The sequence below is a fragment of the Oncorhynchus clarkii genome, chromosome 8 (assembly GCF_045791955.1).
Source record: "Oncorhynchus clarkii lewisi isolate Uvic-CL-2024 chromosome 8, UVic_Ocla_1.0, whole genome shotgun sequence".
In the NCBI taxonomy this organism is placed as follows: domain Eukaryota; kingdom Metazoa; phylum Chordata; class Actinopteri; order Salmoniformes; family Salmonidae; genus Oncorhynchus; species Oncorhynchus clarkii.
Genome location: NC_092154.1, coordinates 9,923,002 through 9,936,328, shown reverse-complemented (window position 1 = coordinate 9,936,328; position 13,327 = coordinate 9,923,002). Strand labels below are relative to the sequence as shown.

The following is a 13,327-nucleotide window of genomic DNA, read 5'->3' as shown; positions in this document are numbered from 1 at the left end:
CCAAAATGACACAATACATTATTTACCATGAATTTCTATTGGGCACAAAATAATCTGAAACACAACCAAAACAAACAGCAAATGCATCCAACAAGTTTGTAGAGGCACAAGCTTGATGTTGTCATTGTTAGCTACGAATATGGGACCAAATACTGCACTTTTTAATGCTGAATAAATATCCATCGTTTTTTTGTAAATGTGTTTTTTTTTCTTTGTTTAATTCTGTCTTTTGCTATTCAAGTGTAATGTATGGGGAGGAGTCTGGGATGTATGGGGAGGAGTCTGGGATGTATGGGGAGGAGTCTGGGATGTAATGGGGAGGAGTCTGGGCTGTATGGGGAGGAGTCTGGGATGTATGGGGAGGAGTCTGGGATGTATGGGGAGGAGTCTGGGATGTAATGGGGAGGAGTCTGGGCTGTATGGGGAGGAGTCTGGGATGTATGGGGAGGAGTCTGGGATGTAATGGGGAGGAGTCTGGGATGTATGGGGAGGAGTATGGGATGTATGGGGAGGAGTCTGGTCTGTATGGGGATGAGTCTGGGATGTATTGGGAGGAGTCTGGGATGTATGGGGAGGAGTCTGGGATGTATGGGGAGGAGTCTGGGATGTAATGGGGAGGAGTCTGGGATGTATGGGGAGGAGTATGGGATGTATGGGGAGGAGTCTGGGCTGTATGGGGATGAGTCTGGGATGTATTGGGAGGAGTCTGGGATGTATGGGGAGGAGTCTGGGATGTATGGGGAGGAGTCTGGGATGTATGGGGAGGAGTCTGGGATGTATGGGGAGGAGTCTGGGATGTATGGGGAGGAGTCTGGGATGTAATGGGGAGGAGTTTGGGATGTATGGGGAGGAGTCTGGGATGTATGGGGAGGAGTCTGGGCTGTATGGGGATGAGTCTGGGATGTATGGGGAGGAGTCTGGAATGATGCTCATACTCTTACTTGAATAACCTGCGTAGTTGCTACTGCTGACAGTATTGATATTATTGACATGTTTGAGTGGGACGAGTGGGACACTCCCCTGCGAGGATATGTACTGTAGGTGCCTCCTACATTTGTCCTACTCGAGGCTCTGATGAAGGCGATTCATGCTGAAACTTAAGCCGACTGTTTTCTTGTCTCGTCAATACATCTATCAGATTTATTGCAGCAACAGAGTGCTTATTTTGATTCATTCTGGATCGTCACCAGTTGAAATATCCTGGGGTAAGGAATGTTTTTTGGATTTTTAAGTCTCTCAGTCGAGCACCTGATCTCCCCTTTTAGAGTTTAAGCTGGGCTGAAGTGCGTTTGGCTAAACCTTCTTTACGCATATAAGTGAATTTGTCCCAATACTTTTAGTTCCCTTAGAGTGGTGGACTATGCACAAAAAGTTCTGTCATTTCGAAACAGTTCACACTATATGGATGAAAATAGCCTCAAATTAAAGCTGACAGTCTGCACTTTAACCTCGTAGTCGTTGTATCATTTTAAGTCCAAAGTGCCAGAGCCAAAACAGCAAAGAACGTGTCACTGTCTCAATACTTTTGGAGCTCATTGTATTTCTCTCTCTCTCTCTCTCTCTCTCTCTCTCTCTCTCTCTCTCTCTCTCTCTTTCTCTTCCTTCCTTGATCTCTTTCTTTCTCTCTCTCTCTCTCTCTCTCTCTCTCTCTCTCTCTCTCTCTCTCTCTCTGCTTATAGTTGCAGTCATGTCAGGAATTGAGTTCATTTCAAATTATGCCACCCACCCATCTTAAATGTCCCTGGCAACTGAGATGAGGCTTTGATGCCAGGGCTAAGGAGACACATGGTCACAAGGCCCATACTGAAACACATAGAAACACACTGAAACAGGTCCCATCAGGTGATATCCTGGCCTGGCTAGGTTAGAACTACATATTTGTCTTCCTCTTTTATGACATGGAAATGACTTGGCCCTGTTCCAAGATAGCGTTTAAGAGAAATATGCTGTGTGAAAAAACACTTCAGGGCAATAGCCAGGAGGTCAGAGGTCAGGGAATGGACTGGAAAGACATACATAATGGAGGATTATGTGCAACTAAGAAACCATGTGAAACTCTAGGTCTGCATTCCAAATGGCACCCTATTCCCTATGTAGTGCACTACTTTAGACCAGAGCCCTATTCCCTATGTAGTACACTACTTTAGACCAGAGCCCTATTCCCTATGTAGTACACTACTTTAGACCAGAGCCCTATTCCCTATGTAGTACACTACTTTAGACCAGAGCCCTATTCCCTATGTAGTACACTACTTTAGACCAGAGCCCTATTCCCTATATAGTGGTACTACTTTAGACCAGAGCCCTATTCCCTATGTAGTACACTACTTTAGACCAGAGCCCTATTCCCTATGTAGTACACTACTTTAGACCAGAGCCCTATTCCCTATGTAGTACACTACTTTAGACCAGAGCCCTATTCCCTATATAGTGGTACTACTTTAGACCAGAGCCCTATTCCCTATGTAGTACACAACTTTAGACCAGAGCCCTATTCCCTATGTAGTACACTACTTTAGACCAGAGCCCTATTCCCTATGTAGTACACTACTTTAGACCAGAGCCCTATTCCCTATGTAGTACACAACTTTAGACCAGAGCCCTATTCCCTATGTAGTACACTACTTTAGACCAGAGCCCTATTCCCTATGTAGTACACTACTTTAGACCAGAGCCCTATTCCCTATGTAGTACACAACTTTAGACCAGAGCCCTATTCCCTATGTAGTACACTACTTTTGACCAGAGCCCTATGGGAATAGGGGGTCTTTTGGGACCCATGTTTTGTGTAACTGCCTGGCTGTAGCAGATGTGACTAGAAGTTTAGCCACACACACACACACACACTAACACACACACACACACACACACACACACACACACACACACACACTGATCTGTGCCCGTGGATGTTTGTAGGGCGAGAGACTGTAGGGAAATGCGGCTGGTAGACGATAGAGGCAGGCTCTGCTAAGCTCCTCTCCCAGGCATCAACACCTCTCCCTGGGTACCCGCTCAGACAGAACGCCCTGAGAGTCACTGGAGCTTCAAGCTTCCTGCAGGCCCTCTGGGAGAAGATGTATATATCGTAACCTATTGGTTATATCAGGGTATTGTTACAGAGGAAGCGTCCTTCATGAATTTACACCATGGGACTTCACTGTAAAATGACCAGGAGAGAATGACTTATGGTTATTGATGACAGTGTCAACAGTGTAGAGAATGAGACCTGCAGTACTGTCACCTGGGTTAGGAGAGGCTTCTCTTTATAGATATCTCTGAGGACAATACACCTGTGTTAGGAGAGGCTTCTCTTTATAGATCTCTCTGAGGACAATACACCTGTGTTAGGAGAGGCTTCTCTTTATAGATCTCTCTGAGGACAATACACCTGTGTTAGGAGAGGCTTCTCTTTATAGATATCTCTGAGGAGAATACACCTGTGTTCACACACACACACACAAACACACACACACACACACACACATGTCCCCACTCAACCTAAACATCTGTCGTGGGGTGGATGTGGCCTACCTTGTATGCTTGTAGTGAGGTTCCCATACAGCAGAAGCTATTGCAGAGAACAGCGAGCTGCACCGGAAACCCATAGTCCGCTGTGAAACGGTTCATAGCTTCACTCATAGTGTGTCAGCCACGCCTTCACTCACTCATCTCAGCTCCCGGATAAGACTGAGGGTCTGAGGTGTTTGGTTGGTTTATTTGTTGCGGAAGGTTTACAGCAACACAGCTGCCTGCTTGTGTGGTGAGACTAAACAGTATGCTTAACATTAAGCAGGTTCTCTGGTGTGGTATGGAATTATGGCATTTTGCAGGTAACGTTATCTGAAACATAAAGGAAAAACATAATTTGTTATTGACTTTAGTTTTGTACGATACAGTTTGTTGACGATCTAGTGTGTTCTAGAACTGTTCCATGATGACATCATGATTAACATCTCCTCTCTCCCCCCCCCCCCCCTTTTCATCTTCCCCCACAGCCGAGGCCAATCATGAGTTGGGGGTGGGAACTCGCTCCCCGGAGCCGTCCACTCCCAGCCCCACTCCGAGGAGGGCGGGGCCAGGGGAGCATGACCTCTTGACCTGTGGGAGGTGCCAGACCAAATTCCCTCTGGGAGACATCCTGGTCTTCATAGAGCATAAGAGACGGCGGTGCAGTGGGGGAGGCCGCGCCCCTGGGGGGTTCTTCAAACCGGGCGAAAGGGGGAACCCCGTCTTGCTGCGGGGAGGGGCGGTGCCGGTGGAGGTGGGGGTGCAGGTGACCCCTCATGGGGAGGAAGAAGAGGAGAGGAGGCTGACGCCCGCTAAAGGAATCTGTCCCAAGCAAGAAAGAGGGAACACAGGTAGGAAATCAGAACTCACTCTGAGCTTTGCCCCTCTATTACAAAGACACACACACACACACACACACACACACACACACACACACACACACACACACACACACACACACACACACACACACACACACACACACACACACACACACACACACACACACACACACACACACTCACACACACAGCTTCACAGCCCCAGCTCTAAAGCTGCCTGAAGGACTCCTGCTGTTGTAACCAGTTGTGCCAGGACGTGACAGAGCCCTGTGTGTGTGTGTGTGTGTGTGTGTGTGTGTGTGTGTGTGTGTGTGTGTGTGTGTGTGTGTGTGTGTGTGTGTGTGTGTGTGTGTGTGTTCATAAGGAGATTCCCCTGCATCAAAAGGTTAAGAAAGCTGATTAAAATGCTGTGGCTGGGAGGTGCAGAGAAGAGGATTAATAAAGAGGATATAGGACCATTCATCTGGATTAAAGAGACTATTAGCAAGTGGAGCTGCAGGGGGACAAGCTCAAAGTTATCAGGTCACAAAGTCATCACTACAGGAACTCAAACTGCTGGACTGGAGACAGTGGAATGAGTGGAATGGGTGGAATGGGTGGAATGGGTGGATTGGGTGAATTGGGGAATTGAGTAAGTCAAGTCAGTCAATTGTAGAGAGACCATAAAGCAGACAGTACGACGAGGAAGACTGTTCCCCCTTTTTGCAAAAAAAAAATATTGCTACACAACTCAACACGCTGGTATAACAGACTGAGAGAAATAGACACGTCTTGAGTTTATCCCAAATCAATGTATTTATTGCTGCACAACTCAACACGCTGGTATAACAGACTGAGAGAAATAGACACGTTTTGAGTTTATCCCAAATCAATTCATTTAGAAGCAACGTGAGTCAGAATCAGATCCCACCCAGTTAAATTCCTTTCTTCCATCTCCACAGTACCAGTGACCTTCCCTTGATTTATTTCCCCGGAGGAAAAGTCAACCTTATCTCTGGGAATGCAGGACAAGGAACCCTTCCGGGGCTGAATTAATGAATGAAACAGTTCAGGAGCGTTTCGAGCTTTACTCAACACATTAGATTGCCACTTAGAGCCGTGTTCTTCAGTTTCAGCCAAACCAGATTATATTTAATAGGGCTAATTAGATCCAACATGGCTGCCAGACAGAGCCGAGCGCATAGGGGGCCCGGGGTGGAAGGAACAGAACACATGCTAGCCTATATGGGTCACAGAGAGCAGAGCACTGCGGTTAGGAAGGGAGGGAGTCTGGGAGAAGGGCTCACCCAGGGTCTGTGAAACGTAAACACACACACACACACACACACACACACGCAGAAACACAGACATACAAACACACAAACATACAGGCAGGCACGTCCAACAGCACGCAAGTCTGCCCACATGCACACACTCAGGAACACGCTTTAACCCCTTCCTCTCCTGACTGAGACAGATGAGTGGTTTCGTTTTGTAACATCCTGCCTTGGCTTTGTTCTGTGTCATCCGCTTAGACTACAAGGATGCTGCAAGGCACGTTAAACTGGAGAAGACACACACACACACACACACACACACACACACCATGTTGGATGAAAATAGTCCTTCAGTGTTTTTTTCCTTGCTTTTCTCTCACTGATGCAAACCCGTGAGCCGTGTGTGTGTCACAGGTGGCTGGTGGCACCTTAATTGGGGAGTACGGGCTCGTGGTAATGGCCAGAATGGAATGATATGTGTTTGATACCACTCCATTCACTCTACTATGTAATTATGTTGTATTTATGATGTATTTATGATGTCATTATTATGAGTCGTCCTCCCCTTTACCAGCCTCATGTGGTGTGTGTGTACGGTTGAGACAGTGGTACGTGTTTGAGATGTGTGTGTGTGTGTGTGTGTTTGAGATGTGTGTGTGTGTGTGTGTGTTTGAGATGTGTGTGAGTGTGTGTGTGTGTGTGTGTGTGTGTGTGTGAGTGTGAGTGTGAGTGTGAGTGTGTGTGTGTGTAGATCGCAGCCAGGTCACCCTTTATACGAGTCAGGATTCGACTCGTCTGTGTCTGAGGACGTCAGGAGATGAAGTGGAAACCTTCAGGTAGGTTTGGGTTTAGAGGGATTGACGTAAGCTTCAGCCTCTGATTCCGAAGGTTGCCAAGCGATAGAAAGTTGTTTTTTAGATTTATTGTTTTAAGCCTTCCTAAATCTTAACCTTAACCATTCAGAGTTAATGCCTAAACTTAACCTCAAACACTTTGAAATGTGACACTTCTCTCTCTTCCCTCATCTCTCTTCTCTCTCTTCCCTCATCTCTCTTCTCTCTCTTCCCTCATTTCTCTTCTCTCTCTCTCTCTCTCTCTCTCTCTCTCTCTCTCTCTCTCTCTTGCTCTCTGTCTCTCTTTCTCTTTCTCTTTCTCTCTCTCTCTCTCTCTCTCTCTCTCTCTCTCTCTCTCTCTCTCTCTCTCTCTCTGTCTCTCTCTCTCTCTCTCTCTCTGTCTCTGTCTATCTCTCTCTTTGATCTGACTGGGTTGAGCTTGGTCTCTAAAGCTCTAGTTTAAGGCCCCAGACATTTCATTACTCTGTGGTGATATATTGTACAGTGTGGTAGAGACTTGTCAACAGCAGTGAGTGCTGTAGTTATTGTATGGGGTAGTTGTCATATTAACAGTAGTAGTATAGCAGAATCACAGCAGTAGAGTCTATAACGTCCCTTGGTATTCCAGTATCAAGAAGTGTATTTGAATGTGTCAGTGCATTCTCTCTCTCTTCTCAGTTTTCCTCTCTTCTCTCTCTTCTCTCATCTATCTTCTCTCTCTTCCCTCATCTCTCTTCTCTCTCTTCCCTCATCTCTCTTCTCTCTCTTCCCTCATCTCTCTTCTCTCTCTTCCTTCATCTCTCTTCTCTCTCTTCCCTCATCTCTCTTCTCTCTCTCTTCCCTCATCTCTCTTCTCTCTCTTCCCTCATCTCTCTTCTCTCTCTTCCCTCATCTCTCTTCTCTCTCTCTTCCCTCATCTCTCTTCTCTCTCTCTTCCCTCATCTCTCTTCTCTCTCTCTTCCCTCATCTCTCTTCTCTCTCTCTTCCCTCATCTCTCTTCTCTATCTCTTCTCAGTTTTCCTCTCTTCTCTCTCTTCCCTCATCTCTCTTTTCTCTCTTCCCTCATCTCTCTTCTCTCCCCTCATCTCTCTTTTCTCTCTTCCCTCATCTCTCTTCTCTCCCCTCATCTCTCCTTTCTCTCTTCCCTCATCTCTCTTCTCTCCCCTCATCTCTCTTCTCTCTCTTCCCTCATCTCTCTTCTCTCCCCTCATCTCTCTTCTCTCTCTTCCCTCATCTCTCTTCTCTATCTCTTCCCTCATCTCTCTTCTCTCCCCTCATCTCTCTTTTCTCTCTTCCCTCATCTCTCTTCTCTCCCCTCATCTCTCTTCTCTCTCTTCCCTCATCTCTCTTCTCTCTCTTCCCTCTTTTCTCCCTGCCCTGCCACCCATTGCTATTTTAATCACCTGGCATGCTCACATTAGCATATTAAATAGGCTTTAATCATGAAAAGCAATCAGGGTGTTGCATATTCATACCTTCGCTCCCTGTATAGTCAGTCGGGCAGGGTCCCTGTCTCGCTTCTGTACCAAGCAGGCCTAATCAGCACGCTGCCTGCGTAATAGCTGCAGCCTGGCCCATCGCATGAAAAAAAAACACACACACACACACACACACACACACACACACACACACACACACATATACACACATATACACACACACACACACACACACACACACATGGCGCACGTGGACGGACTAATGCACATAAAAACAGTTTTGAAGTTTAGAAATAAGTTCACTTGCTACTTCTGGGTTTTCTCTGCAGTGGGAGAGACAGATGGAGCAAGGGAAGGAAATGAGAGACAAGAGGAGAGAATAGGAGAGGAGGATGAGAGGAGAGAATAATAGAGGGAGGAAGAGGAGAGGAAAGGAGAGAAGAGGAGAGGAGAGGAGAGGAGAGGAGAGGAGAGGAGAGGAGGGGAGTGGAGTGGAGTGGAGTGGAGTGGAGTGGAGTGGAGTGGAGTAGAGTAGAGTAGAGTAGAGTAGAGTAGAGTAGAGTAGAGTAGAGTAGAGTAGAGTAGAGTAGAGTAGAGTAGAGTAGAGTAGAGTAGAGTGGAGTGGAGTGGAGTGGAGTGGAGTGGAGTGGAGTGGAGTGGAGTGGAGTAGAGTGGAGTGGAGTGGAGTAGAGTGGAGTAGAGTGGAGTAGAGTGGAGTAGAGTAGAGTAGAGGGAAGAGGAGAGGAAAGGAAAGAAGAGGAGAGTAGAGTAGAGTAGAGTAGAGTAGAGGAGAGGAGAGTAGGAAGAGGAGAGGAAAGGAGAGGAGAGGAGAGGAGGGGAGGGGAGGGGAGTAGAGTAGAGTAGAGTAGAGTAGAGTAGAGTAGAGTAGAGTAGAGGAAAGGAAAGAAGAGGAGAGTAGAGTAGAGTAGAGTAGAGTAGAGTAGAGTAGAGTAGAGTAGAGTAGAGTAGAGTAGAGTAGAGTAGAGTAGAGTAGAGTAGAGTAGAGTAGAGTAGAGGAGAGGAGAGGAGAGGAGGAAAGGAGAGAAGAGGAGAGGAGAGGAGAGGAGAGGAGAGGAGAGGAGAGGAGAATATAGTAGAGTAGAGTAGAGTAGAGTAGAGGAGAGGAGAGGAGAGGAGAGGAGAGGAGAGGAGAGGAGAGGAGAGGAGAGTAGAGTAGAATATAGTAGATTAGAGTAGAGTAGAGTAGAGTAGAGGAAAAGAAAGGAGAGGGGGAAAAGAGATAAAATAGATTCTGAGACAGATCCCTCAGATTGGAGCTGTGAATATTTGTACAGGCGTTCAAGGATGCACACACACACACACACCAACATTAGCATAATGACTTTGTAGTTTTGCATTCATCACATTTGCATATGAAACCGTGTTAATTACTCCTGATGATATTTCGTTTCTACTTGCTTCATTTGATGTCCAGGCCTCAGGGTTGTGATTAAGGGTTATGGGGAGGCAGTTGGGTGTTGTAGGGGAGTGTGTGTACACGTGAGAGTCCTGCGTATATGAGGTGTGTGTGAGTGTGTGTGTGTGTGTGTGTGTGTGTTGTGTGTGTGAGTGTGAGTGTGTGTGAGTGTGTATGTGTGTGTATGTGTGTGTGTGTGTGTTTGTGTGTGTGTGTGTGTGTGTGTGTGTGTGTGTGTGTGTGTGAGAGAGAGTCCTGCGTACATGAGAGGTGTGTGTGTGTGAGTGTGTGTGTGTTTGTCTGCTCCAGTTGGTGTGTTCAGTGCAGTGTGTATTTTGGGAGACACTCCTGCAGTAGTAGGTTGCACTAAAGAATGTCAAAGGAGCATGTCTCTACACACATAACCCCTTATGTCTGTCCTATGCTCTCTTTAAGTCTGTCCTACGCTTTCTTTAAGTCTGTCCTACACTCTCTTTAAGTCTGTCCTACACTCTCTTTAAGTCTGTCCTACGCTTTCTTTAAGTCTGTCCTACACTCTCTTTAAGTCTGTCCTACGCTCTCTTTAAGTCTTTCCTATGCTCTCTTTAAGTCTGTCCTATGCTCTCTTTAAGTCTGTCCTACGCTCTCTTTAAGTCTGTCCTACACTCTCTTTAAGTCTGTCCTACGCTCTCTTTAAGTCTTTCCTATGCTCTCTTTAAGCCTGTCCTATGCTCTCTTTAAGTCTGTCCTACGCTCTCTTTAAGTCTGTCCTACGCTCTCTTTAAGTCTGTCCTATGCTCTCTTTAAGTCTGTCCTGCACTCTCTTTAAGTCTGTCCTATGCTCTCTTTAAGTCTGTCCTGCACTCTCTTTAAGTCTGTCCTACGCTCTCTTTAAGTCTTTCCTGTGCTCTCTTTAAGTCTGTCCTACGCTCTCTTTAAGTCTGTCCTACACTCTCTTTAAGTCTGTCCTATGCTCTCTTTAAGTCTGTCCTGCACTCTCTTTAAGTCTGTCCTACGCTCTCTTTAAGTCTTTCCTGTGCTCTCTTTAAGTCTGTCCTACGCTCTCTTTAAGTCTGTCCTACACTCTCTTTAAGTCTGTCCTATGCTCTCTTTAAGTCTGTCCTACGCTCTCTTTAAGTCTGTCCTATGCTCTCTTTAAGTCTGTCCTACGCTTTCTTTAAGTCTGTCCTACACTCTCTTTAAATCTGTCCAGAGCCCTCTCCTTATGTAGGGGAAGAGAGACACAATATCCCCTTATGTCTGTCCTACGCTCTCTTTAAGTCTGTCCTACTCCTTATGTAGGGGAAGAGAGACAGAACACAATACAGGAAATATGACTGAGACTGTACTTTCTGGGGTGTGGAGGACTACCCAGACCGGAACAGCGATTGCCTTTACCACAATTTGAATGCAGAAGTAAAAAAAAAAAAAACACTATATTCAGACTAGGACACTCCCCACAGTGATTCCCTATGCCCTAATTTCAAGGCAGAAATTGAGGAATAACACTGTAGATTTCATTGAGAGAAAGGTTGCGCTGTAAGCTGGTCTGCAAACTTTTTGCATTTGTTTTTCTTTGTTGCAATTATGTATAAGCTGTAGATAGGCCTACAGAGTCTATATAACTTTACCTCCATCCTGCCCCGCCTCGCTCCGCATCCCTAGCCCACTACAGTGTTCCATTTTCAGGCTAGCTGAAAGGAGACCACCCCAGGGCTGTCTGACTGCCTGGCTGTGTGTGCTACCAGGTTCAACCAGGTCCATACTTGGAGGCATTATACATGGTGATGGAGACACATATGTGTACCACCTGACCTATTGGAGCGACAAACACACACACACACACACACACACACACACACACACACACACACACACACACACACACACACACACACACACACACACACACACAGGCTCCCACATGAAGGCTTCAAACGGTTCATTGCCATCTTTATGGCACTCATATGGCAGCACATTTGATATTTTCCTACCACAGTGGAGGAATAAAACTCACCACTAATTTGGACTGGGCTAGCAAGGGAGCATTCAGAGATGCTTGCCGCTAAATTTCCGCATAATTGTGCGTGTGTGAATTTATGTGTGTGTGTGTGTGTGTGTGTGTGTGTGTGTGTGTGTGTGTGTGTGTGTGTGTTTGAAGGAAACACGTATGTGTTGTCTGATGGTGTTGTCCAGATGTGCTGTGGATTTTTATGTTGCTTAATGGGCGAGTCTTAAACGCGTAGAGGAATCACACCGCGTCCAGCTATGTCACACTGTGTGTGTGTGTGTGTCACTCATTGATTTTGGGTTAAGTTAAGGCTTAAGTGAAAATGTAGTAGGAGTAGAAGGAGTAGGAGTAGAAGGAGGAGAAGGAGGAGAAGGAGGAGAAGAAGGAATAGAAAGAGAATGAGTAGGAGTAGAAGGAGGAGAGGAAGGAGTAGAAGGAGTAGGAGAGGGCGTAGAAGGAGTAGAATGAGGAGTAGAAGGCGAAGGAGTAGAATGAGGAGTAGAAGGAGGAGGAGTAGAAGGAGAAGGAGGAGTAGGAGGAGTAGAAGGAGTAGAAGGAGGAGTAGAAGGAGGAGTAGAAGGAGTAGAAGGAGAAGGAGGAGTAGGAGGAGAAGGAGTAGAAGGAGTAGAAGGAGGAGAAGGAGGGGAAGGAGGAGTAGAAGGAGAAGGAGGAGTAGAAGGAGTAGCGACTAGCAAGTAGCGATAGTGGTACTGATACGCTTTCTCAGTTGATCTGTGAATGGAAGGAGACTGTTTCTACAAGGTGTCTGACGTTGTACTGTTAAAGTATCACAGTGAATGTAGTTTGCTGCTCACTGAGAGAGATTTTCCATACATACACCTTGTGATTGAGATTGAATGCTGTGAATGGTGTTCTGTTGAGCCCAAGGCCTTGCTGTGCAGGTGTTCTAGAGACATGATGTTAACGTCCTCTGATTCTCCCAAGAAGAGCTATATTTCTAAAGATTGAACATGATGCCAACAACCATACACGTTTTTTTATTTTCGGAGACGCTTTCGACCCGACCAGGGATTGTCACAACAGTTAGAAACCTGCCATGCAACATAGACAAGAGACTTACCCCTGTTTTAACACCAGTCTTTAGGTAACAACTTAAGCCTTTCATAGATGACAGACATGGGATAAAAAGCTCTTTAGACATTTTTCTAAGTCTATTGTACAGTCTGCAAACTTCAGAAAATATGTTACCCATTTAGGAAATAGGAGAGCTGTTCTGACCAGGGTGTTTTCTGACCAGGGTGTGTTTTGACCAGGGTGTTTTCTGACCAGGGTGTTTTCTGACCAGGGTGTTTTCTGACCAGGGTGTTTTCTGACCAGGGTGTTTTCTGACCATGGTGTGTTTTGACCAGGGCATGTTCACTCCCTGAATTTTTCTGTTGAAAAGTAGATGGTGTGTTTACATTCTGACTGTGTGTGGTTTTGTAAAGACGGTCTTGTGTGTTTGAGAGAAGGGTTAATCCCAGTTACTTTAGTGTTATTATGTATCTTAGTATCTTATTGGCTGATCTGTCTGTCTGATATAGTACTGTTAAAGTCAAGAGACAGACTGCAGTGTCTACACTTAATTAAGTTAAATTGATAACAGATACATTATTAAGTTAAATTGTTAACAGCTACATTATTAAGTTAAATTGATAACAGCTACATTATTAAGTTAAATTGTTAATAGTTACAGTATTAAGTTAAATTGTTAACAGCTACATTATTAAGTTAAATTGATAACAGCTACATTATTAAGTTAAATTGTTAATAGTTACAGTATTAAGTTAAATTGATAACAGCTACATTATTAAGTTAAATTGTTAATAGTTACAGTATTAAGTTAAATTTTGAATAGCTACTTGTTAATAGCAACAGTATTAACTTAAATTGTTAATAGCTACAATACATTATTAAGTTAAATTGTTAACAGCTACATTATTAGGTTAAATTGTTAACAGCTACATTATTAAGTTACATTGTTAACAGCTACATTATTAAGTTACATTGTTAATAGCTACAATATTAAGTAAAATTGTT

At 45.1% G+C, this 13,327-nt stretch overlaps 1 protein-coding gene across 2 annotated transcripts in view; it reads left to right on the top strand.

Moving 5' to 3' along the window:
* Nucleotides 1-13,327, top strand: part of LOC139414914 (B-cell lymphoma/leukemia 11B-like) — a 51,557-nt gene that overhangs the window by 14,918 nt on the left and 23,312 nt on the right. Inside the window, exon 2 of one of the 2 annotated variants that reach the window (XM_071162531.1) lies at nt 3,999-4,361. In XM_071162531.1, the coding sequence (XP_071018632.1) occupies nt 3,999-4,361 (363 nt within the window). Of the gene's footprint in view, nt 1-3,998; nt 4,362-5,949; nt 6,445-13,327 lie in introns of those variants that run through there. The other variant, XM_071162532.1, reaches the window with a different exon arrangement.